The sequence below is a fragment of the Mesoplodon densirostris genome, chromosome 4 (assembly GCF_025265405.1).
Source record: "Mesoplodon densirostris isolate mMesDen1 chromosome 4, mMesDen1 primary haplotype, whole genome shotgun sequence".
Lineage (NCBI taxonomy): Eukaryota > Metazoa > Chordata > Mammalia > Artiodactyla > Ziphiidae > Mesoplodon > Mesoplodon densirostris.
This window is the reverse complement of record NC_082664.1, coordinates 1,118,221-1,143,037: the sequence shown is the minus strand read 5'-3', so window position 1 is coordinate 1,143,037 and position 24,817 is coordinate 1,118,221. Positions and strand designations below refer to the sequence as shown.

Here is a 24,817-nt window from a genome sequence, read left to right as displayed (position 1 = left end):
GCTTAGCTCAGCACAGCTCAGCACAGCCCAGCGCAGCCCAGCGCAGCTCAGCTCAGGACAGCCCAGCTCAGCCCAGCTCAGCTCAGCCCAGCACAGGCCAGCAGAGCCCAGCAGAGCCCAGCGCAGCCCAGCGCAGCTCAGCTCAGGACAGCCCAGCTCAGCCCAGCTCAGCCCAGCTCAGCTCAGCCCAGCTCAGCCCAGCTCAGCTCAGCCCAGCTCAGCCCAGCCCAGCTCAGCCCAGCTCAGCACAGCGCAGCACAGCACATCCCAGCTCAGCACAGCTCAGCTCAGCTCAGCCCAGCACAGCCCAGCACAGCCCAGCTCAGCCCAGCTCAGCACAGCACAGCCCAGCTCAGCCCAGCTCAGCCCAGCCCAGCTCAGCCCAGCCCAGCCCAGCTCAGCCCAGCCCAGCCCAGCTCAGCCCAGCCCAGCTCAGCCCAGCCCAGCCCAGCTCAGACCAGCCCAGCACAGCCCAGCACAGCCCAGCACAGCCAAGCTCAGCTCAGTCCAGCTCAGCTCAGCCCAGTTCAGCCCCACTGAGCCCCACTAAACCCGGCTCAGCTCAGTCCAATCCAGCTCAGCTCAGAAAGCCCGGTTCAGTCCGGTTCTGTCCAGCTCAGCTCAGGCCTGCTATGGGCAGCCCAGGGTAGCCCTGCACAGTCCTGAAAGCCCAGTGGTTCTAGCCGGAAAGCTCCAGACCCACTTGTCTCGGCTAAGGCACCTGGTCCAGGAATCCCGCACAGCTGGGCTGGGCCCGGGGTCAGGTCCCTTTGTGCCTCTTGCTCTCTCTCCTCCCCGGAGTCCCTGTCCTCCCCTTCCCACTGGGCACCCGATTCCTCCGTGCCTGCCCCAGGCCCGGCCGGCTTCGGCTCCCAGCAGTGTCAGGCAGCACCTTCCTCAGCTACCTGGGATAATGCTTGCTGGCGACTTCACATTCCCTAAAGCATCTTGCAAGAGCCGAGGCGCATTTGCCATCATCAGAAGCAAGGTCCCAGTCTCTCTGGAATGGGCAGCATTGCTTCTCCGGGGAGAGGAGAGCCTTGGGGACGCTTCCCTCCGTGCCTTGGCCTCACTGGGCACGTGCCCTTGGCCCAAATTCCTCCTCACCCCCGAGTCTCAAATGAGTCCGACTTGACTAAATCCCCTCCAGGAAGAATCCTCATTAACCATGACGGGAAACGCATTTTGCCTGAAGTGCCGCTCACAGCTGTGCTCTTTCCCCCAAAGCTCTGCAGAAAGCAGAGGCTGCTTTCCAGTGCACAGCAACGATCTAAAACCCAGAGCCGCGCTTCCCGCTTAAGTGAGGACACGGGAAGGGGTGCCCTGTGTGTGTGAAGCACCTGGACCCACACAGGCAACAGTCAAAGACTGATTCCCCTTCAAGTGAAAACAGAAACATTTCATACAGATTTCCCGGGGCAGCAAGCCTGGCAGCGCTGGCTGCCTTCCTCTTACCTTTCCAGGCTCCCGGTCACTGGCAAGTCCCGGGGGGCCTTTGGCCTGGAAGAATTCCTCCAAATGCCTTAAAAATGGCTGATTCACCACTAACCCCCTGGCCGGTGGCAGAAGCCAGGACTGCCATCCCCTGCTCCGGGCGGTCCCAGGAGACCCCCAGCCACGGCGGGCCTGGGGGCACCCGCTCTCGGACCCTCCACGGGAGCTCCTTCCACTAAGACGCTGGCTGGGCCGATGACTCAGAACAGAGACGGCCCTTCCAAAGCGTCCTGAGTCCTTCCGGACTCACACCCGCCTGCGTCTCCTCAATCCACCAACCAACATGGTTAACTGAAATAATTCATGACGAATGCACACATTTCACCTAAAACCTGTCCTGAGCTGGATACCTGCAAAGCGGTCTTGAAAAATACTGAAAGGGAAGGCAACCGTATCAGAATACCAGAGTGTTTCTTAGTCACGAAGAGAAAATCGACTGGCTAAAGAATGTGGGCACACTCATAGTGAAAACAGTGCTTCGGGGCATCGGAGGATGATTTGGGATTAATTACCTTAATTAATGGGGGGTGCCCCATTAGAACATTATACGAATGCATTGATAAAATGCACCTAAGACTATTTACTTTCTTAAACATTTACTTTGAAAATGAATATAAATGAGCAGTTGATAAGCTAAAACTGAAATAGATTCAAATAGTTAAAAGGGGAACCTTCTAGTTTCTGTCAACATCTTTGCCTTATTTTAGAAATGCAAATTAGCCAGATGTTGTTGTGTTCAGTGGAACACTTTCAGTTTTGTGCGGCTGAGCAACACCGTCACCAAACCACACCTTGGTAACCATAAGCTATAAATTTACCAACTGTGTTTTCTTGCTTCCTAAAATAGACTCTCGACTGATCTGCTTCCTGCCACCTGCTGCAGGTGGCCAGCCCCGCTCGCGGCCATCTTGACTAACTCAGCACCACCAATTAATTAAAAAAATAAGCCGAATTTATTATTGCCAAAACTCAGCCCTGAATCAGGGCAGGGGGCCGATAGTACCGAGTTACTACTTCTCGGCCAAACTTGCACCCCTATCAACTCCCCAGAGACAGGATTCACAGTTGTTAATTGAATGATAAAATTTAAAATACATTAAAAGTCTCTCACAGTCTAAAGTCTCAATTTTCCTAATCAGGAGCCACTTGAAGGATACCCTGTCTTTTAGTGTTTCATAAGCGCCTCTTATGATGAACATGTATCTTTCTCTTAGCAAGTGTCCTCACAAAGCCCGGTACCTGTAACCTCCCCAGGCTCCTCCTTTCGGGGGGCTAGGGCACCCCGCTCTCACCAAGATTGGGACACTACACGTCCATCCTCACCCAGACAATTCTAATCCTAACCAATAAAGAATTTGAAGTACAATCTAGCACAGAGTACACCTCATATCTGAAGAGGATATTTCACTATGCCTTCCACATGTGGCATTCCTGTGGTTCTAGAAACACAATCATCAAGGCACACTCCTCAACTGACTCTATGATTGTAGCAGCCAAATTATCTCTTGCCATAGTCCAAACTGTCCTGCCGCCGAGGGGGTCCTGGGACTCCCCCACAGGTGGCCCTTCCCGCCTGCAGCCGCCTCTTGAATGCCGGCAGTATTCCAATTTTTGAAAGACATCAGAAAATCCAGAGGCTCTGAAATCCCTAGGGCACCTGGTCCTGGTCCCCTCCTGGCCAGTCTGCCCAGTCCCCCGGCGGACACAGACATGTCCTGAGGACCAGACGGCGATGCTCAGAAAACCCCAGAGAAAGGAGCAGAAAATAAAGGCCCTGGAGGGGGCCATTCTTACCTGAGGAGACGGTGACGAAGATCCCTTGGCCCCAGGCGTCTATACCGTAGTAATCACTGTGGTGGGATCTCCAGCCTCACCTCACAAAAACCTCGGGGGCCCGGCACGGCCCCATGGCGCCCGGGGACCTGTCCTGTCTACAGGCGCCGCACGGAAGCCGACGGTCCGAGTCACTTATCCGGAGGGCCCCGGAACCCTCTGCTGGCCCTGCTCCCTCCAGGCTGCCCTGGAGACCCCACATCCCAGCCTGGCGCCCAGAAGCCAGACCACTGCCCACCTAGGCTGTCTGACCATGAATCACGAATCCTTAACTCAAACTCAGAAGTCCAACCAACCTCGAACAGCCAGCCACCTGCCCCAGAAAGCTGACGGAAGCCCCTGGTGATGCTCGAATCCAACGACAAGACCAGCCAAAGGAGCTGTCTTGTCTGTCCCCGCACCGCGCCAGCCTTGGGGCAGGGACGTCCATCTCTGGGCCCCTTTTATGGGGACCCTCTCCCTGGTTCCCTTTCCGGTCCTCCAAAGTGCCCCGTGCCTCTGACATTGAGCCCCGGACACCGCGGGTCTCCCCAAGTGTGGAGGGCGTGAGGACTCACCTGAGGAGACGGTGGCCAGGAGCCCCTGGCCCCAGTTGTCAAACCAGTTGTCACACTGTGACAACTATGCCGGGACCCCAGGCAAGAACTGGTGGCTGGCCAAGACCTCCGGACCACCCCGCATAGCACCTACCGTGGCCGGCAGGACCTTGGGAGCCCAGAGCCCGAGGGTGGCTGAGACCCCCAGAGAAAGCCCTGGCTGCAGAGCCCAGCCAGAGAGGGCGTCTGGAACCTCTGCTGCTCGCTGGGGTGAGCCTGGACCCCCTCGGCCCTCTTTCCGAGCCTCCCAGGCTGCCCCCAGGCCCTCTAGACCTGAGACCCAGACACCCTCATTTTCCCCCCAAATGCAGCAAAAAAGTCTCAGAGAAAGTGAGGCAGGAGTGCTCGTGAGGACTCACCCGAGGAGACGGTGACCAGGAGCCCCTGGCCCCAGGGGTTAATGGAGTCACAATGCCGTGGGCCCCATTGGGGGGTGTACAAAAAACCAAGCCCCAGGAGGCTTCCTGGTCCCACCCGAAGCCCTACCCCCAAGTCCCTGCAGCCCCAGGCGCGGAGCTCGCTCGGCCCAGACTGTGTTCCGCCAGCAGAGGTCCCATTTCCGCAGGACGGGGAGGCAGATGGCCTCAGGAGCAGCCTCCCCCAGGGACCCCCGAGGGTCCCACATGGGCCAAGGACTCTCTGGAGGTTTCCCCCCGGCCCAGGACAGCGGAGGCAGAGAGCCGTCTCACCCGAGGAGACGGTGGCCAGGGTGCCCTGGCCCCGAGCGCTGAAGCGGTCCTGGTCACCCTGACGCACACAGGCCCCGGCCCCTGGGGAAGCTCTGCTCAGGGCTCCTCCCTCCCAGCCGCCCCTGTCCCGGGGCCTCTCGGCCCAGCTCTCAGCTTGCTCACCTCCAGGGGCTCTGTCAGCTCCCAGGCCTGGTCCTGAATGGAGCCAGGACCCTGCCTGTGCTCCAGGCCTCCGGCCCTCAGGCAGTGGTGGTGCAGCCACAGACCCCAGGGACCTGGCCCGCGGCTCAGGCGGAGCAGCTGTGGGGGACCCTTACCCGAGGAGACGGTGACCAGGGTACCCTGGCCCCAGAGGTCAAAGTTAGCATACAGGCACAGTGAGCTGGCCCCGTGCTGGGGGGCCCAGAGACCTGCACCCAGGGCCCCCAGGGAGCCCCCAGGAGCTGGAAGGTCTGCTCCCTGCTTGAAGAGACTGCCCAGCCCCTGCCCCCGCGGGCGCCCTCCTGCCCGAACCCCATGGTCTGGGATTGGACGTCCTCCAGACCCCTGACTTGCTTTGCTCCCACGAGGTCACATTTTCACTGTTTAGTCTTCTGTGCAGCCTGCTGCTCGGAGGCTCAGGGCCTCTCAGCCCTCCTCGATTCCCAGCTGGGCTCCCCTCAACCCAGTACCCCTTCCCCAGGCCTCGGGAACCCAGTCCCTTGCCTGGAACGCATCCCATCTCGTGCCCACCTGGAAAGTCCCTTCACATTCCCAGATGGCGCATGCAACACTCCTTCTTCGGGCTCCCTACCCGCCCCCCTTGTGCACCCAACTGTGAGCCCTCAGGCCGAGGACCCAGCTGCCCTGGGGCCTCTCTGTCCAGGGGTTTTGTAAAGTTGTCAATCACCATGGCCCCAGCTAGCACTGTGGTTCCTGGCTTGGCCAGAACCCCAAGGGCGGGCAGTGCGTGAGGTGGAGCCCGGGCAGGTCGGCCACAGAGCCCATGGGAGACCCCTGCCCACCAGTCCCCACAGTCATTCCTGGGTTGGTTACAGATAATTTGCCGCTGCTAATAATCCTCCCAGTGTTGAAGGCCGCCTGTGCGGTTTCCTTTTTCTTTTAGAAATGAGAGCACATTCAAGTCTGTCCCGCGTCCACCTGTACTGGAGCTATGTTCTCAGGTGGAGAAAGCCCTGCCATGCCAGTGGGCGGGGTCCTGGGCCGTTGCTGAGCCGCAAGGTGGCTGGCTCCTGCCGGCGTGCCCTGGGGAGTCTGTCAGGGTCTCTCTGGTTGCAGCAGTGGTGCTGGCAGCAGCCCCCTTGTTAGCACTGTGAGGCCTTTCGCTGCCCTCTGTGGTAACAGGGCTCCAGGGGGGCTGGGGCTGTGCTGATGCTGGACCACTGTGTGCCCACACGGCCGGATCCCTGCCATGTCCCCCCGCTGCTGGTCCTCGGGGAGGGTCTCAGCTCTTTTGATGGCCTGGCTGGAGGGAGGGTGCGAGGGGAGGGGCATGATGGTCTAAAGGAGTGGATTCCCCCTCCCAGACCTGCATGAACCCTGGGGGGTCCTGGGGGAGGGGAGGAGGAGGCCTGCACTCAGCAGCGTCAAACCTGGGGCTGGGGTGCCAGGACCCACAGGTGTGCCAAGTGTGGGCCCTCACAGAGGGGAGACGCTCACAGGCACCCAGAGGCCAGGTGTAAGTGTGGTGGGCGTGCTCGCCCATGGACCACTGCCGCGGGTGGACTGAAGGGCACGGACATGGCTGGGGACTGGGAGGCGGTGACGACGCCCTGGAGGCTTGCTGCGGGAGGGGTCAGGGGATAGCATGTGGGGAAGTCTGTGTGTGTGTGTGTGTGTGTGTGTGTGTGTGAGTGAGTCCAGCTGACCCCAAGACCCAGAGGCTGGGCCCTGTGCCTGGAGGAGAATGGCAGGTGGTTGGATGTAGCCTGATTTAAAGGTGGCCTGTGTGCTCAGCAAAGAGGCTGAAGGATGGGGAGCCTTTTTGAGAGTCTCACCCTCTGCTCCAGGGCCTCTGGTCTCCCTTTAAGGAAATGGGGAGTGGGGCTGTCCCAGGCCCTCCAGGAAATGTCTGCTCTGGCCTTCCAGCGCATCTGGTTTTTTGCCTGGGGGAGGGGAGGTGCCCACCGTGCCCTGCCAGCCCCTCTCCTCCAGCCCCGTGTCTCAGGCCCCACCCAGCCCGAGCCCTGTCTCTTCAGCACAGCAGAGGATCAGCACGTCTGCAATATCGTGTACCTTGTGGAGAATGCAGCGCTGCCCTTGGGGGCTGGCGTGTCCTCTTGGCCCCCAGGTGTGACAGGATCTGGCTTTGGCGGAGCTTTTTGAGCCCTTCAGAGAAAGTCCTCCCCGGCCCCCTTCCTGGCAATGGTGTGCAGAACTTGGGTCAGGGCAGCAGTGGTGGGTCTGGAGCCGGCAGGCCACGCGGCTGGCTGTGCTCATGCCCAGGCTGGGCTCCTGCTACAGCATCCCATGGCCGGGTCCTGGGATGCCGCTCCTGCCGCCACCCACTTCAAGCACGTGCCAGAGAAAGGACAGTGGTGTTACAAGTGTGTGCCCCAGCGAGTGCCAGGTGAGGCGTCTGGATCTCTGGAATGGGGTGGCCAGAACAGGGCCCATTGGCCATGCTGAGTCAGTCTCCCAGCTTCTGCCCACAGCTGTGTCCCATAAGGTGCCCCCACCTCGCTCTGGAGCAGGTGGCTGGGAAGGCATCTCCCAGCTGGGCTGTCCTGAGCAGGAGTTGGAGTCGAGCTGAGGACTGGACCCCTGAGGCCAGGGTGCCCTTGTCACTCAGCTGCCTCATTAGAGTCAGGACACATCCATGCAATTACTTCAGTAAATAGCCAGTGAGCTACAAATGACTCTGGGCCTTGATGTTCATGACGGGAGGCAGGTGGGAACAACATTCCCTGTGCTCCTTGAACTTCTGGATCACAGTGTCCAGGAGATGTAGAAGTCAGAGATGACATGTGCTTGGGTGATGGAGGCCTTGCTTAAGGGCGGGGGCTGCGGCTGGGCCCAGGGCTCTCCATGGCCCTGCAGGCTTGGTGAGCTAATCCCACTCCAGGGTCCTGTTTTCCTAGAGCTGGCACTGTGGTAGACCAGATGGCCAGAATGTGGGTGCACTTTGGCAAGTGAGGAGGACCTTCCTCACGTTTGTGGGGAGTGCTTTGTATCTGAGATTTGGCTTCTGATGGCCTCCACCCTTGGGGAACTGGTCTCTGGACATTTTGCTCCAGAAGGAAGGTCCTTATGGGAAAAAACACAAGAGGAAAAAGTGCCTGGTGCTTCACTTATCAGTTCAGAAGGCATACAAGGGCATGTGGTTGCTTCAGTCAATAAATCAAGAGTTGCAAGATGTTACCAAAGGGAAAAGAAACAGGGGGACTTCCCTGGCAGTCCAGTCGTTAAGACTTCACCTTCCAATGTGAAGGGGGTGTGGGTTTGATCCCTGGTCGGGGAGCTAAGATCCCACATGCCTCACAGCCAAAAAAACAAAACATAAAACAGAAGCAATATTGTAACAAATTCAATAAAGACTTTAAAAATTGTCCACATAAAAAAAACTCTTAAAAAAAAGAGGAAAAGAAACAGGAATTACCTCTTTTAAGGTAAGGACATGAGCAAAAAAGAGTAAAAACCAGAGAAAAAGGTAACAACTTACAAACAAATTTTTAATAAGTGTGGGGGGACACCAACACATGCTATAAATTTCAAAAGGCAATAGTCAAAAAATGAACAAAAGATTCTAGTGCCTGCTAGACTGTTCCCCCCTCCACCCCTACAACCCAGAAGAGGCAGTGGGGGTGGTTAAAGTTTTGAGAAGTCTCCTAAGTTCCCCCACGGTCCTGGGAGGAGGACACTGACTGGGAGTGTCACCACACGCTATGGGAAGGACACCTCCAGCTACAGGGGACAGCCGGCCTGATCTTCAACAGAACAACCAAAGCTGGCTGGCCTCCCCACGGAACGAGGAGATGGGGTGGGAACTTGCTCAGTGCTGAGGATACGGGGCTGGCAGGCTGTGGCTCTGAGGATGTCTCAGCCACTCCCTCATGACTGCAGAGCTGCTGCCATGGTTAGAAGCATGAAGGGCTCCCACAGCACCCGGCAGGAAGGAACGAATGCACTCTTACTTCAGCCTGGCTTTTTATGCAAGAGGGGAAGCCCCCGCTGCCCCCACACCTCCATGTCAAGAACGATGCTGTATCCGCAGCCTCCCCTGACTGTGCCGTCCCTGCACCCGGGAACACCCTTCTCTGGGAGATCTGGGGAGGTTGAGCTGCTCTAAGAGCACCTCATTTTAGCCTCTTCTCTCTGCCTGGCACAGGCTGGTTGCCTCTGGGAGCTGCCACAAGAAAGGGGGTGAGCAACGCCAGTGGGTTTTCAGTGATGGGTGCAGGAGCTCCTGGGGTTCAGATCCTGATGGCAGCATGCCTTTGACAGAGGGACATGCCTGTCCCTTCAGTACAGTGACCTGGATATTCAACAAAGTCTCAGGGACCATGACACCCCCTTCACCCCTCCTTTGCCCTAAGGTTACAGTACATCAGGCCAAGGTCAGTGCTTGGCCAACAGTCCCCAAAGGGGGCATCCACAGCTTTAGGTGGGGCCAAGGTGTCAGGCACTCACCCTCACCATACAGGACAGGGAGGGGTGCCCGACAAATGGCCCCATCATTGTTGTGTGCATTTGCTTGCATGCATTTGTTTGCATTGTCAAGCCTTATGCATGTTTGAGGCAGTTTGCCAGCTTTTCTCCTGAGGGCTTCCTTGACTTGGAGTTTGAGGTTCTTTCCTGCCATGAACTCCTTCCACATTGTTCCCACGGACTCCTGCCATCGTAAATTTCCAGCTGAAGTTGAAAGGAAGGGAGAAGAGCAAATCGCCCTTGAAATTCTTGGAAGGCTCCCAATGGCCGTTGGTTCTGGCACCCACACTGTGCTGGAGAAAGTGGCTTTTCTGTGGATGAGGTCTAGGGATGAACAGAACCAGGAAGCATGGCTCCCTCAGATTCCAGAACAGGAAGACTCCCTTCTGAAGACTGGATGATGTGCTGGCCTTCATATCCAAATGTGCCGCCCCCTCCACCACTGACCCACTGCAGTTAGCCCACATACGGTGAGTTGCTTTTCTGCTGGTGGTGCTGCATCTGCTCTGAGCCACACCAGCTCCCTGCAGCCCCTGCAGTGTGTGGACCCGACCCACTCCTCTTGCAGCAGGACCAGGACTGCTGTGTCTGCAGAGTTGCAGCCAACTCCAGGTCCACATTTACTACAGCTTTCCCCTGGAAAACTCACATAAATGCCCTGAGCCTTGAGTTCCCTCGTCTATAAAAAGACGGATAACAAAGAGGGAATCAAGATGGTGGAGTAGAAGAACGTGGAGCTCACCTCCTCCTACAGATACATCAAAACCACCTACATATGGAACAATTCTCACAGAACACTTTACTGAGCACTGGAAGAAGGCCTCAGACACCTGAGAGGACAAGAAAGATCTCCACATAACCGGGTAGAACAAAAGAAGAGAAAAAAAGACGAAGCGGGATGTGACCTGCACCTCTCGGAAGGAGCTGTAAAAGAGGAAAGGTTCCCACACCCTGGGAAGCCCCCTCACCAGTGAGATCAGCCGGCATGTGGTGGGGGTTGCTTCAGAGGTGTGGAGGAGAGAACAGCAACTGGTCTGTGGCAGGCAGAACAGACCAGACAGACCCTGCCATTGCTCTGTGTGTCCCAGTCTGAGACGTGCTTCTGCTGATATAGGCAGGGGCTGGATGCTGAAGGTCAGGCTTTGGAGGTCAGACCTGGGGAGATGACTGGTGTTGGCTGCGTGGAGACAGCCTGAGGGGGCTGGAGTGTGGTGCGGCCGCAACCAGGGTGTATGCGGAAGAAGACTGGGTCTGCCATAGAAGCTAAGTACCATTGTTAAGTGGCACGTGAAGGAAAGAGTGGGGCGGGATATGCCATAGCAGCCTCTTTTTCCATGCACTGGACAGGACACCACCACAGTGGGCTCCAGGAGTGTGTGCCAACAGGTTGCCCCTCACAGAGGTGAGTCCCAGGGGCTGCACCATGTAGGAAGCAGAGCTGAAACCTCTTCCCATGGCTGTGTGAGCTGTGACTTTACCACCACCACCAGCTTTGTAAACTCGGTGCCTGTAGGACACCCAGGCAGACAACAGGTGCTCCCACTGCTGGGGTGGGTCTGGCCTTAGCAGCTGTGGGCTTTGTGGGCACATGCACATGGGGGCTGGGCCGGGTCTGGGTCTGAGCTGCCTGCATAGCACTCACAGTGGGTCCAGGTGCATGACCACTGTGGTCCTGGGACCTGACTTCAGTGGATCTGTGCTGGTGACCTTATGAAAACAATGCCTGAGCGACCCCAGGGCTGATTGCTGGCATCCCCACAGTTGAGGTGGGGCCAAGGGCAGTGCCAACAACAGTGTATTTTGTGAACCAGCACAACAGGTGTCAGGTGACACCACAGGGCACACTACTGGTGGACAGCTCCAGTGGAGAAATACTCAGCGGCTCCTCTCTCAGTGGGCGCACTCCAATACCTCCTACCTTAGACTGCAGCTCAGAAACAGATCTGGGGGCTTCTATTCCAACAACTAGGGAGCAGGCCCTTCCCCCAACAGGGCTGGGACAACCACAGAGCAAAAAGAGGAAGCCCTGCTCAACATCCAGTGCAGGCTCTGGTCACCACAACACCAGTCACACTTCCTATCAAGGAGATAAGAGCCAACACTCACTGAGGAAAGAGGTGGCAGGTATCCACACTAAAAACAGCCCTTGTATCAAAAAATATTAAACCCACACAAGCTACACAGAGACGCTGCCACAAATATAGCCCTCCGAGGCTACAGTAGATAATTGTTTCTCCTAAACTCACAGAGTTAGAGAAATATAAGCCAAATGAAGAAGCAGAAGAACCACTCTCAGTTAAAAGACCAAGAGAATTCCCTTGGAGGAACAAACAATGAAACATACCTCTACAGTCTAACAGATACCAAGTTCAAAAAGTCAGCAATGAAGATACTGAAGGAATTAAGAAAGGTTATTGACAGAAATGCAGATTACTGTAAAAGGAACTAGAAACTAAAAGGGGAAGCCAAGAAAAATTAGAAAATTCATTTGTTGAGATGAAAACTGAGCTCAAGTCAAGGAAGAGCAGAATGAATAATGCAGAAGAAAGAATAAGTGAGCTGGAAGATAAAATAGTGGAAATTACCCAATCAAATCAGCAGACAGAAAGCCAAATGAAAAAAATGAAAGCAATATAAGAGACATATGGGATAATATAAGCAGGCCAATCTACACAAAATAGGGATTCCAGAAGGAGAAGAAAGAGAAAAGGGGATTGAAGTTGTATTTGAAGAAATTATGGTTGAAAACTTCCCAAACCTAAAGAAGGAAACAAACATCCAGATAGAGAGGCACAGAGGGTTCCAAATAAGATGAAAACAAACAGACCTACATCAAGATATATTATAATTAAAATGACAAAAGTTAAAGATACAGAGAAGATTCTAAGGCAGTAAGAGAAGAACAAAGAGTTAATTATGAGGGAACCCCCATAAGGCTATCAGCTGATTTCTCTACAGAAACACTGCAGGCTAGAGGGGAGTGGCAAGTTATATTCAAAGTTCTGAAAGGGAAAAACCTGCAACCTAAGATACTCTACCCAGCAAGATTATTTAGAATAGAAAGAGAGGTAAAGAATCTCTCAGACAAGGAAAAACTAAAAGAATACAGCAATACTAATCCTATCCTAAAAGAAAAATTGAAAGACCTTCTCTAAATAGAAAAGAAGTAAGAAGCTATATGAAAGAGAAAAATCACAGTTGGAAAGCAAATTACTTAAGCAAGTATACAGGTTAAAAAATCAAAAAATTTTTGTGAAAGCAATGATAACCACAATGAACAGCAAAATGATAAGTATAAAGAGGTAAAAGAGGACATCAAAATCATAAAATGTGGAGGAGGAGAGTAAGAAAATGCAGATTTTTTTTTAAAGAATGTGTTTGAGCCTACATAACTATCAGTCTAAAGAAAGTAGATATAAGAAAAACAGGGCAACCACAAGTCAAAACCATACAGTAGATTCACAAACACCCAAAAGAAGAGAACACAAGCATAATATAAAGGGAAATCATTAAACCACAAAAGGGAAGACAAAAAGAAAAAAAAAGGAACAAAGAAGAAATATAGAATCAACTGGAAAATAAAGTTTAAAATGGCCGTAAATACATATCTATCTAAAATTACTGTAAATGTCAATGGATTAACTGCTCCAATCAAAAGACATAGAGTGGCAGATTGGATTACAAAACCAAAAGCCAACAATATGCTCTCTACCAGAGACCCACTTTAGGGCAAAGGACTCACATAGATTGAAAGAGAAGGATGGAAAAAGATATTTCATGCAAAAGGAAATGACAAGAAAGTGGGGATTGCAATACTCATATCAGACAAAATAGACTTTAAAACATAGGCCAGGGTTTCCCTGGTGGCGCAGTGATTGAGAGTCTGCCTGCCGATGCAGGGGACATGGGTTTGTGCCCCGGTCCGGGAAGATCCCACATGCCGCGGAGCAGCTGGGCCCCTTGAGCCATGGCCGCTGAGCCTGCACGTCCAGAGCCTGTGCTCCGCAATGAGAGAGGCCACAACAGTGAGAGGCCCGCATACCAAAAAAAAAAAAAAAAAAAAAAGCAAGAAACCCCCAAAACAAACAAACAAACAAACAAAAGAAAACATAGGCCATAAAGAAAGATAAAGAAGGACACTATATAATGATAAAAGGATCAATACAAGAAGAGGATATTACACTCATCAACATACATGCACCTAATATAAGAGCACCTAAAGACATAAAACAAATGCTAACAGACATAAAGGGAGAAATCAATGGGAACAGAATAATAGTAGGAGACTTTAACACCCTACTCACATAAATGGACTGATTTTCTAGACAGAGAATCAACAAAGCAACAGAGATCCAAAATGATACAATAAAACTGTTAGACTTAATTAATATTATCAGGACATTACATCCAAAAAAACCAGAATAAACATCCTTTTCAAGCACACATGGAACATTCTTTAGGATTGATCATATACTAGGGCACAAAACAAACCTCAACAAATTTAACAATATAGAAATTATTTCATGCATTTTCTCTGACCACAGCAGCATGAAACTAGAAATCAATGACAGGAAAAGAAATGAGAAAAAAATGATTATGTGGAAACAAAACAACAAGTTACTAAAAAACCAATGGGTCAACAATGAAATCAAAGAGGAAATTGAAAGATACCTTGAGACAAATGCAATGAAAGCAGAACCATACAAAATCTATGGGATGCAGCAAAAGCAGTTCTTAAAGGGAAGTTTAGAGCGATAAAGACCTTCCTCATAAAACAAGTAAAATCTCAAATAAACAACCTAACTTACCACCTAAAGGAATTAGAAAAAGAACAAACAAACCTAAAGTCAGTAGAAGGAAGGCAATAATAAATATCAGAGAGGAAATAAATAAAATAGAGGTTAAAAATATAAAAAATTCAATAAAACCAAAAGCTGGTTCTTCAAAAGGGGAAACAAAATTAACAAGCCTCTGGCCAGGCTCACCAGGAAGAGAACACAAATAAACAAAATAAGAAATGAAAGAGGGAGGGGACCTTCAAGATGGCAGAGGTGTAAGACGTGGAGATCACCTTCCTCCCCACAAATACATCAGAAATACACCTACATGTGGAACAACTCCTACAGAACACCTACTGAACTCTGACAGAAGACCTCAGACATCCCAAAAGGCAAGAAACTTCCCATGTACATGAGTAAGACAAAAGAAAAAAGAAAAAACAGAGACAAAAAAAATAAGGACAGGACCTGCGCCTCTGGGAGGGAGCTGTGAAGGAGGGAAACTTTCCACACACTAGGAAGGCCCTTCACTGGTGGAGGCTGAGGGTGGTGGTGGTGGGGCAGCTTCGGATCCATGGGGAAGAGCACAGCAACAAGGGTGCGGAGGGCAAAGCAGAGAGATTCCCTCACAGAGGATCCGTGCCAACCAGCACTCACCAGCCTGAGAGGCTTGTCTGCTCACCCACCAGGGGCAGGTGGGGGCTGGGAGCTGAGGCTTGGGCTTTGGAGATCAGACCCCAGGGAGAGGACTGGGGTTGGCTGCGTGAACACAGCCTGAAGAGGGCTAGTGTGCTACAGCTAGCTGGAAGGGAGTCCGGGAAAGAGTCTGGAACTGCCTAAGAGACAAGAGACCATTTTTTTTAAAAAATAAGAGACCATTGTTTTAAGGTGCGCGAGGAGAGGGGATTCAGAGCACTGCCTAAATGAGCTCCAGAGATGGGTGCGAGCCACGGCTATCAGTGTGGACCCCAGAGATGGGCATGAAACGCTAAGGTTGCTGCTGCAGCCACCAAGAATCCTGTGTGTAAGCACAGGTTACTATCCACACCTCCCCTCCTGGGGGCCTGTGCAACCTGCCACTGTCAGGGTCCCATGATCTGGGGACAACTTCCCCAGGAGAACACACGGTGCGCATCAGGCTGGTGCAATGTCATGCCGGCCTCTGCTGCTGCAGGCTCGCCCTGCATTCCGTACCCTTCCCTCCCCCCGGCCTGAGTGAGCCAGAGCCCCCTAATCAGCTTCTCCTTTAACCCCGTCCTGAGTGGGGAACAGACACCCTCAGGTGACCTACATGCAGAGGTGGGGCCAAAACCAAAGCTGAACCCCAGAAGCTGTGCAAACAAAGAAGAGAAAGGAAAATCTCTCCCAGCAGCCTCAGGAGCAGCGGATTAAATCTCCACAATCAACTTGATGTACCCTGCATCTGTGGAATACCTGAATAGACAACAAATCATCCCAAAATTGAGACGTGGGTTTTGGGAGCAACCGTAGACTTGGGGTTTGCTGTATGCGACTGACTGATGTCTAATTTATATGTTTATCTTAGTTTAGTTTTAGCGTTTGTTATCATTGGTAGATTTGTTTGTTGGTTTGCTTGCTCTCTTTTTTTAAAAAATTTCTTTTATTACTTAAATTTTTTAAATTTTAATAATTATTTTGATTTTTAATTTTAATAACTTTATTTTATTTTTTCTTTCTTTTTTTTCTTACTTTTCTTCTGAGCCATGTGGTGGACAGGGTCTTGGTTCTCCAGCCGGGTGTCAGGCCTGAGCCTCTGAGGTGGGAGAGCCGACTTCAGGACACTGGACCACCAGACCTCCCAGCCCCACATAATATCAATCAGTGAGAGCTCTCCCAGAGATCTCCATCTCAACACTAAGACCCAGCTCCACTGAACGACCAACAATCTCCACTGCTGGACACCCCATGTCAAACAACTAGGAAGACAGGAACACAACCCCACCCATTAGCAGAGAGGCTGCCTAAAATCATAATAAGGCCACAGACACCCCAAAACACACCACCAGACGTGGACCTGCCCACCAGAAAGACAAGATCCAGCCTCATCCACCAGAATACAGGCACCCTCCACTAGGAAGCCTACACAACCCACTGAACCAAACTTATCCACTGGGGAGAGACACCAAAAACAACGGAAACTACGAACCTGCAGCCTGCGAAAAGGAGACCCCCAAACACAGTAAGTTAAGCAAAATGAGAAGACAGAGAAATACGCAGCAGATGAAGGAGCAAGGCAAATACCCACCAGACCTAACAAGTGAAGAAGAAATACGCAGTCTACCTGAAAAAGAATTCAGAGTAATGATGGTAAAGATGATCCAAAATCTTGGAAATAGAATGGAGAAAATGCAAGAAACGTTTAACAAGGAGGTAGGAGAACTAAAGAGCAAACAAACAATGATGAACAACACAATGAATGAAATTAAAAATTCTCTAGAAGGAATCAATAGCAGAATAACTGAGACAGAAGAACAGTTAAGTGACCTGGAAGATAAAATAGTGGAAATAACTACTGCAGAGCAGAATAAGAAAAAAGAATGAAAAGAATTGAGGACAGTCTCAGAGACATCTAGGACAACATTAAACACACCAACATTTGAATTATAGGGGTCCCAGCAGAAGAAGAGAAAAATAAAGTGACTGAGAAAATATTTGAAGAGATTATATTTGAAAACTTCCTTAATATGGGAAAGGAAATAATCAATCAAGTCCAGGAAGTGCAGAGAGTCCCATACAGGATAAATCCAAGGAGAAATATGCCAATACCCATATTCATCAAACTATCAAAAATTAAATACAAAGAATGAATATTAAAAGCAGCAAGGGAAAAATAACAAATAACGTACAAGGGAATCCCTCATAAGGTTAACAGCTGATCTTTCAGCAGAAACTCTGCAAGCCAGAAGGGAGTGGCAGGACATATTTAAAGTGATGAAGGAGAAAAACCTACAACCAAAATTACTCTATCCAGCAAGGATCTCATTCAGATTCAGTGGAGAAATTAAAACTTTACAGACAGGCAAAAGCTAAGAGAATTCAGCACCACTAAATCAGCTTTACAACAAATGCTAAAGGAACTTTTCTAGGCAGGAAGTACAAGCGAAAGAAAAGACCTACAATAAGAAACCCAAAACAATTAAGAAAATGGTACTAGGAACATACATATCAATAATTACCTTAAATGTAAATGAATTAAATGCTCCAACCAAAAGACTTAAACTGGCTGAATGGATACAAAAACAAGACCCATATATATGCTGTCTACAAGAGACCCACTTCAGACCTAGGGACGCATACAGACTGAAAGTAAGAGGATGGAAAAAGATATTCCATGCAAATGGAAATCAAAAGAAAGCTGAAGTAGCAATTCTCATATCAGACAAAATAGACTTTAAAACAAAGACGATTACAAGCGACAAGGAAGGACACTACATAATGATCAAGGGATCAATCCAAGGAGATATAACACTTGTAAATATTTATGCACCCAACATAGGAGCACCTCAATACATAAGGCAAATGCTAACAGTCATAAAAGAGAAAATCGATAGTAACAAAGTAATAGTAGGGGACTTTAACACCCCAGTTTCACCAATGGACAGATCAACCAAATGAAAATAAGGAAACACAAGCTTTAACTGATATATTAAACATGATGGACTTAACTGATATTTATAGGACATTCCATCCAGAAACAACAGAATACATTTTTGTCTCAAGTGCTCATGAAACATTCTCCAGGATAGATCATATCTTGGGTCACAAATCAAGCCTTGGTAAATTTAGGAAAATTGAAATCGTATCAAGTATCTTTTCCAACCACAACATTATGAGACTAGATATTAATTACCGGAAAATACCTGTAAAAAATACAAACACATGGAGGCTAAACAATACGCTACTAAATAACCAAGAGATCACTGACGAAATCAAAGAGGAAATCAAAAAATACCTAGAAACAAATGACAAAGAAAACACGATGGCCCAAAACCTATGGGATGCAACAGAAGCAGTTCTAGGAGGGAAGTTTATAGCAATACAATCCTACCTCAAGAAACAAGAAAAATGTCAAATAAACAACCTAAACTTACACCTAAAGCATTTAGAGAAAGAAGAACAAAATCCCCCAAAGTTAGCAGATTGTAAAGATCAGATCAGAAATAAATGAAAAAGAAATGAAGGAAATGATAGCAAACATCAATAAAACCAAAAGCTGGTTCTTTGAGAAGATAAACAAAAGTGGTAAAACATTAGCCAGACTCATCAAGAAAAAAAGGGAGAAGTCAGAATTAGAAATGAAAAAGTAGTAACAACTGACACTGCAGAAATACAAAGGATCAAGAGAGATTACTACAAGCAACTATATGCCAATAAAATGGACAACCTGGAAGAAATGGACAAATTCTTAAAAAAACACAACCTTCCGAGACGGAACCAGGAAAAATAGAAAATATGAACAGACCAATCACAAACACTGAAATTGAAACTGTGATTAAAAATCTTCCAAGAAACAAAAGTCCAGGACCAGATGGCTTCACAGGCAAATTCTATCAAACATTTAGAGAAGAGCTAACACCTATCCTTCTCAAACTCTTCCAAAATATAGCAGAGGGAAGAACACTCCCCAACTCATTCTACGAGGCCACCATCACCCTGATACCAAACCATACAAAGATGTTACAAAGAAAGAAAACTACAGGCCCATATCACTGATGAACATAGATTCAAATATCCTCAACAAAACACTAGCAAACAGAATTGAGAAGCACATTAGAAGGATCATACACCATGATCAAGTGGGGTTTATCCCAAGAATGCAAGGATTCTTCAATATATGCAAATCAATCAATGTGATACATCCTATTAACCAACTGAAGGATAAAACCCATATGATAATGTCTATAGATGCAGAAAAAGCTTTTGACAAAATTCAACACCCATTTATGATAAAACTCTCCACAAAGTAGGCATAGGGGGAACTTACCTCAACATAATAAAGACCATATATGACAAACCCACAGCCCAAATCGTTCTCAATGGTGAAAAATTGAAACCATTTCCACTAAGATGAGGAAGAAAACAAGGTTGTCCACTCTCATCACTATTATTCAACATAGTTTTGGAAGTTTTAACCACAGCAATCAGAGATGAAAAAGAAATAAAAGGAATCCGAATCAGAAAAGAAGAAGTGAAATTGTCACTGTTTGCAGATGACATGATACTGTACATAGAGAATCCTAAAGATGCTACCAGAAAACTACTAGAGCTAATCAATGAATTTGTTAAAATAGCAGGATACAAAATTAATGCACAGAAATCTCTGGCATTCCTATACATTAATGATGAAAAATCTGAAAGAGAAATTAAGGAAACACTCCCATTTACCATTGCAACAAAAAGCATAAAATACCTAGGAATAAACCTACCTAAGGAGACAAAAGACCTGTATACAGAAAACTATAAGGCATTAATGAAAGAACTTAAAGATGGTAGAAACAGATGGAGAGTTATACCATGTTCTTGGATTGGCAGAATCAACATTGTGAAAATGACTGTACTACCCAAAGCAATCTATAGATTCAATGCAATCCCTATCAAACTACCAATGGCATTTTTCACAGAACTCGAACAAAAACTTTCACAATTTGTATGGAAACACGAAAGTCCCCAAATAGCTAAAGCAATCTTGAGAAAGAAAAACGGAGCTGGAGGAATCAGGCTCCCTGACCTCAGACTATACTACAAAGCTACAGTAATCAAGACAGTATAGTACTGGCACAAAAACAGAAAGATATATCAATGGAACATGATAGAAAGCCCAGACATAAACCCACACACGTATGGTCACCTTATCTTTTATAAAGGAGGCAAGAATATACAATGGAGAAAAGACAGCCTCTTCAATAAGTGGTGCTGGGAAAACTGGACAGCTACATGTGAAAGAATTAAATTAGAACCCTCCCTAACACCATACTCAAAAATACACTCAAAATGGATTATAGACCTAAACATAAGGCCAGACACTATAAAACTCTTAGAGGAAAATATAAGCAGAACACTCTATGACATAAATCACAGCAAGATCCTTTTTGACCCACCTCCTAGAGAAATGGACATAAAAACAAAAATAAACACATGGGACCTAATGAAACTTCAAAGCTTTTGCACAGCAAAGGAAACCATAAACAAGACCAAAAGGCAACCCTCAGAATGGGAGGAAATATTTGCAAATGAAGCAACTGACACAGGATTAATCTCCAAAATTTACATGCAGCCCATGCAGCTCAATATAAAAATAAAAACCCAACACAATCGAAAAATGGGCAGAAGACCTAAATAGACCTTTCTCCAAAGAAGAGATACAGATTGCCGACAAACACATGAAAGAATGCTCAACATCACTAATCATTAGAGAAATGCAAATCAAAACTATAATGAGGTGTCACCTCACACCAGTCAGAATGGCCATCATAAAAAAATCTACAAACAATAAATGCTGGAGAGGGTGTGGAGAAAAGAGTACCCTCTTGCACTGTTGGTGGGAATGTAAATTGATACAGCAACTATGGAGAACAGTATGGAGGTTCCTTTGAGAAATAAAAATACAACTACCATATGACCCAGCAATCCCACTACTGGGCATATATCCTGAGAAAACCATAATTCAAATAGAGTCACATACCACAATGTTCATTGCAGCCATATTTACAATAGCCAGGACATTGAAGCAACCTATGTGTCCATTGACAGATGAATGGATATAGAAGGTGTGGCACATATATACAGTGGAATATTACTCAGCCATAAAAATAAATGAAATTGAGTTATTTGTAGTGGTGTGGATGGACCTAGAGTCTGTCATACAGAGTGAAGTAAATCAGAAAGAGAAAAACAAATATCATATGCTAACACATATGTATGGAATCTAAAAAAAAAAAGTTTCTGAAGAGCCTAGAGGAAGGACAGGAATAAAGACGCAGATGTAGAGAATGGACTTGAGGACATAGGTAGTGGGAAGGGTAAGCTGAGGCAAAGTGAGAGAGTGGCAATGACATATATAGAGTACCAAATGTAAAATAGATAGCTAGTGAAAGTAGCTACATAGCACAGGGGGATCAACTCGGTGCATTGTGACCACCCAGAGGGGTGGGATAGGGAGGGCGGGAGGGAGACACAAGAGGGAGGGGATATGGGGATATATGTGTACGTATAGCTGATTCACTTTGTTATACAGCAGAAACTAACATAAAAATGTAAAGAAATTATACTCCAATAAAGATGTTAAAAAAAAAAGGGGGCTTCCCTGGTGGCACAGTGGTTGAGAGTCCGCCTGCCAATGCAGGGGACACGGGTTCGGGCCCCGGTCCGGGAGGATCCCACATGTCGTGGAGCGGCTGGGCCCGTGAGCCATGGCTGCTGAGCCTGCGCATCCAGAGCATGTGCTCTGCAACGGGAGAGGCCACAACAGTGAGAGGCCTGCGTACCGCAAAAAAAAAAAGAAAAAAAAAAGAAAAGGAATGCAGGAAGAGAAATCACAACTGATACTGCAGAAATACAAGAAACCAGAAGAGAATACTATGAAAAATTATATGCCAAGAAATTGGACAATGCAGAAAAAATGGACAATTTTCTAGAAACATATGGCCTACCAAAGCTGAATCAAGAAGAAATAGATAATTTGAACACACCAATTGCTAGATTTGAAATAGGATTGCTAATTAAAAAAAAAAATCCCTACAAACAAAAGTCCAGGACCAGATGGCTTCACAGGTGAATTCTACCAAACACACAAAGAAGAACTTATACCAATTCTTCTCAATCTCTTCCAAAAGATTGAATAGAAGGGAACACTCCCAAAGTCATTGATACCAAAACCAGATGAAGACACTACATAAAAAGAAAATTACAGGCCAATATCTTTGATGAATAAGGATGCAAAAGTTGGCAAACCAAATCCAGCAACACATAAAAAAGATCATACACCACAACCAAGTGGGATTCATCCCAAGTTCACAAGGATGGCTCAACATACACAAATCAATTAACATAATACACCACCACAACAAAAGAAATGACAGAGCCACATGATCACCTCAATAGATACAGAAAAAGTATTTGATAAAATTCAACATCCATTCATGACAAACAATTTTACAGAAGTGGGTATAGAGGGAACATATCTCAACATAATAAAAGCTATTTATGACAAACCCACAGCCAATATAATACTCAATGGTGAAAAGCTAAAAGCCTTCCCACTAAAATATGGAATGAGACAAGGGTGCCCACTCTCACCACTTCTCTTCAACATAGTATTGGAAGTCCTAGCCACGGCAATCAAATAAGAAAAATCAATAAAATGTATCCAAATTTGGAAGGGAAGAGGAAAAATTGTCATCATATGCAGATGACATAATATTATATATAGAAAACCCTAAAGACTCCACACAAAAACTACTAAACTCATAACGAAATCAGCAAAGTAGCAGGATACAAGATTAACATATAGAAGTTGCCTGCATTTCTTTATGCTAACAATGAAATATCAGAAAGGGAATGTAAAAAAAACCAATACCTTTAAAAATCACATCCAACAAAATAAAATACTTAGGAATAAACCCAACCAAGGAGGTGAAAGACTTATATGCTGAGAACTATAAAACATTAATAAAGGAAATTAAGATGAGTCAAAAAATGGAAAGTTATCCCATGCTCTTGTATTGGAAGAATTAATATTGTTAAAATGGCCATACTAACCAAAGCAATCTACAGATTTAATGGGATCCCTATCAAATTACCCATGACATTTTTCACAGAACTAGAACAAATAATCATAAAATTTAAATGGAAGCATAAAAGACCCAGAATTGCCAGATCAATCCTGAGGAAAAAGAACAAAGCAGGAGGCATAACCCTTCAAGACTTCAGACAATATTACAAAGCTACAGTAATCAAAACAGCATGGTATTGGCACAAAAATAAACATATGGATCAAAGGAACAGTATAAAGAGCCCAGAAATAAACTCACACACCTATGGTCAATTAGTCTTCGACAAAGGAGGCAAGAATATATAATTGGAAAAAAGACAGTCTCTTCACCAAGTGGCGCTGTGAAAGCTGGACAGCTGCATGTAAATCAATGAAGTTAGAATACACCCTTACACCATACACAAAGATAAACTCAAAGTGATTTAAAGACTTAAACATAAGACATAATACCATAAAACTCCTAGAAGAGAACACAGGCAAAACATTCTCTGACATAAATTGTACAAATGTTTTTTTAGGTCAGTCTCCCAAGATAAGAGATATAAAAGCAAAAATAAATAAATGGGACCTAATCAAACTTACAAGATTTTGCACAGCAAAGGAAACCATAAACAAAATGAAAAGACAACATACAGACTTGGAGAAAATATTTGCAAATGATATGATTGACAAGGGCTTAATTTCCAAAATATAGAAACAGCCCATACAATTCAACAACCACAAAAACAAAGAACAGAATCAAAAAATGGGCAGAAGGCCTAAACAGACATTTCTCCAAAGAAGATATACAGATGGCCAACAGGCACATGAAAAGATGCTCAACATTGGTAATTATTAGGGAAATGCAAATCAAAACTACAATGAGGTCCTACCTCACACCAGTCTGAATGGCCATCATTAAAAAGTCTATAAATAGCAAATGCTGGAGAGGGTGTGGAGAAAAGGGAACCCTCTTACACCGTTGGTGGAAATGTAAGTTGGTGCAGCCACTATGGAAAACAGAATAGATGTTCCTCAAAAAACCTAAAATAGAGTTACCATATTATCCAGCAATGCCACTCCTGGGAATATATCCAGACAAAACTATAGTCCAAAAGGTACATGCACCCCTATGTTCATAGCAGCACTCTTCACAATAGCCAAGACATGTATGCCACCTAAATGCCCATTGACAGATGAATGGATAAAGAAGATGTAGTACACATATACTCTGGAATATTACTCAGCCATCAAAAAGAACGAAATAATGCCATTTGCAGCTACATGGATGGACTAAGAGATTATTATACTAAGTGAAATAAGTCAGAAAGAGAAAGACAAATACCATACAATATTACTTATATGTGGAATCTAAAATATGACACAAATGAACTTATCTACAAAACAGAAACAGACTCACAGACATAGAGAAAGACTTGTGGTTGCCAAGGGGAGGGCAGGTGGGGTAGGAATGGAGTGGGAGTTTGGGATTTGCAGATGCAAACCAGTATAAATAGAATGGATAAACAACAAGGTCCTACTGTAGAGCACAGGGAACTATATTCAGTATCCTGTGATAAACCATACTGGAAAAGAATGTGAAAAAGAATGTATATCTATGTATAACTGAATCACTTTGCTGTTCAGCAGAAATTAACACAACGTTGTAAATCAACTATATTTTTTAAAAAAGACAGATAACAGTCGCCTGCTTTCTAGAATCTTGTGGAATTAAAAGCGGAAGCAAAAGACCTGGTACAAAAGCGGGGGTGCTGCTGACAGACTTCCTCTCCTGAGAGGCAGGAGGTGATCCAAGGAGTGTCACCTGCCCAGGACATGGAGCTTCCCATTTTGTCACAGAGAAAACAACCAAAGTTTCCTGGCATTCATTTACTCAAGTCTTCCAACTTTTCTCATTTTTTGTGGCATGCTCATGTGCTATCAGAGTTGGGTTTTGTTTGATGGTCCAGTTTGAAAGTCTCTTCTTTTTCATAGGCATGTTAGGACCAC

At 47.0% G+C, this 24,817-nt stretch overlaps 1 gene segment (V, D, J or C); it reads right to left on the bottom strand.

Annotated features, from left to right (window-relative positions):
• LOC132487771 (Ig mu chain C region secreted form-like) overlaps nt 1–24,817 on the bottom strand; it is a 78,423-nt gene that overhangs the window by 3,331 nt on the left and 50,275 nt on the right. The window contains 1 exon segment of the C gene segment in view: nt 3,289–3,344. Within this exon segment, the coding sequence occupies nt 3,289–3,344 (56 nt within the window).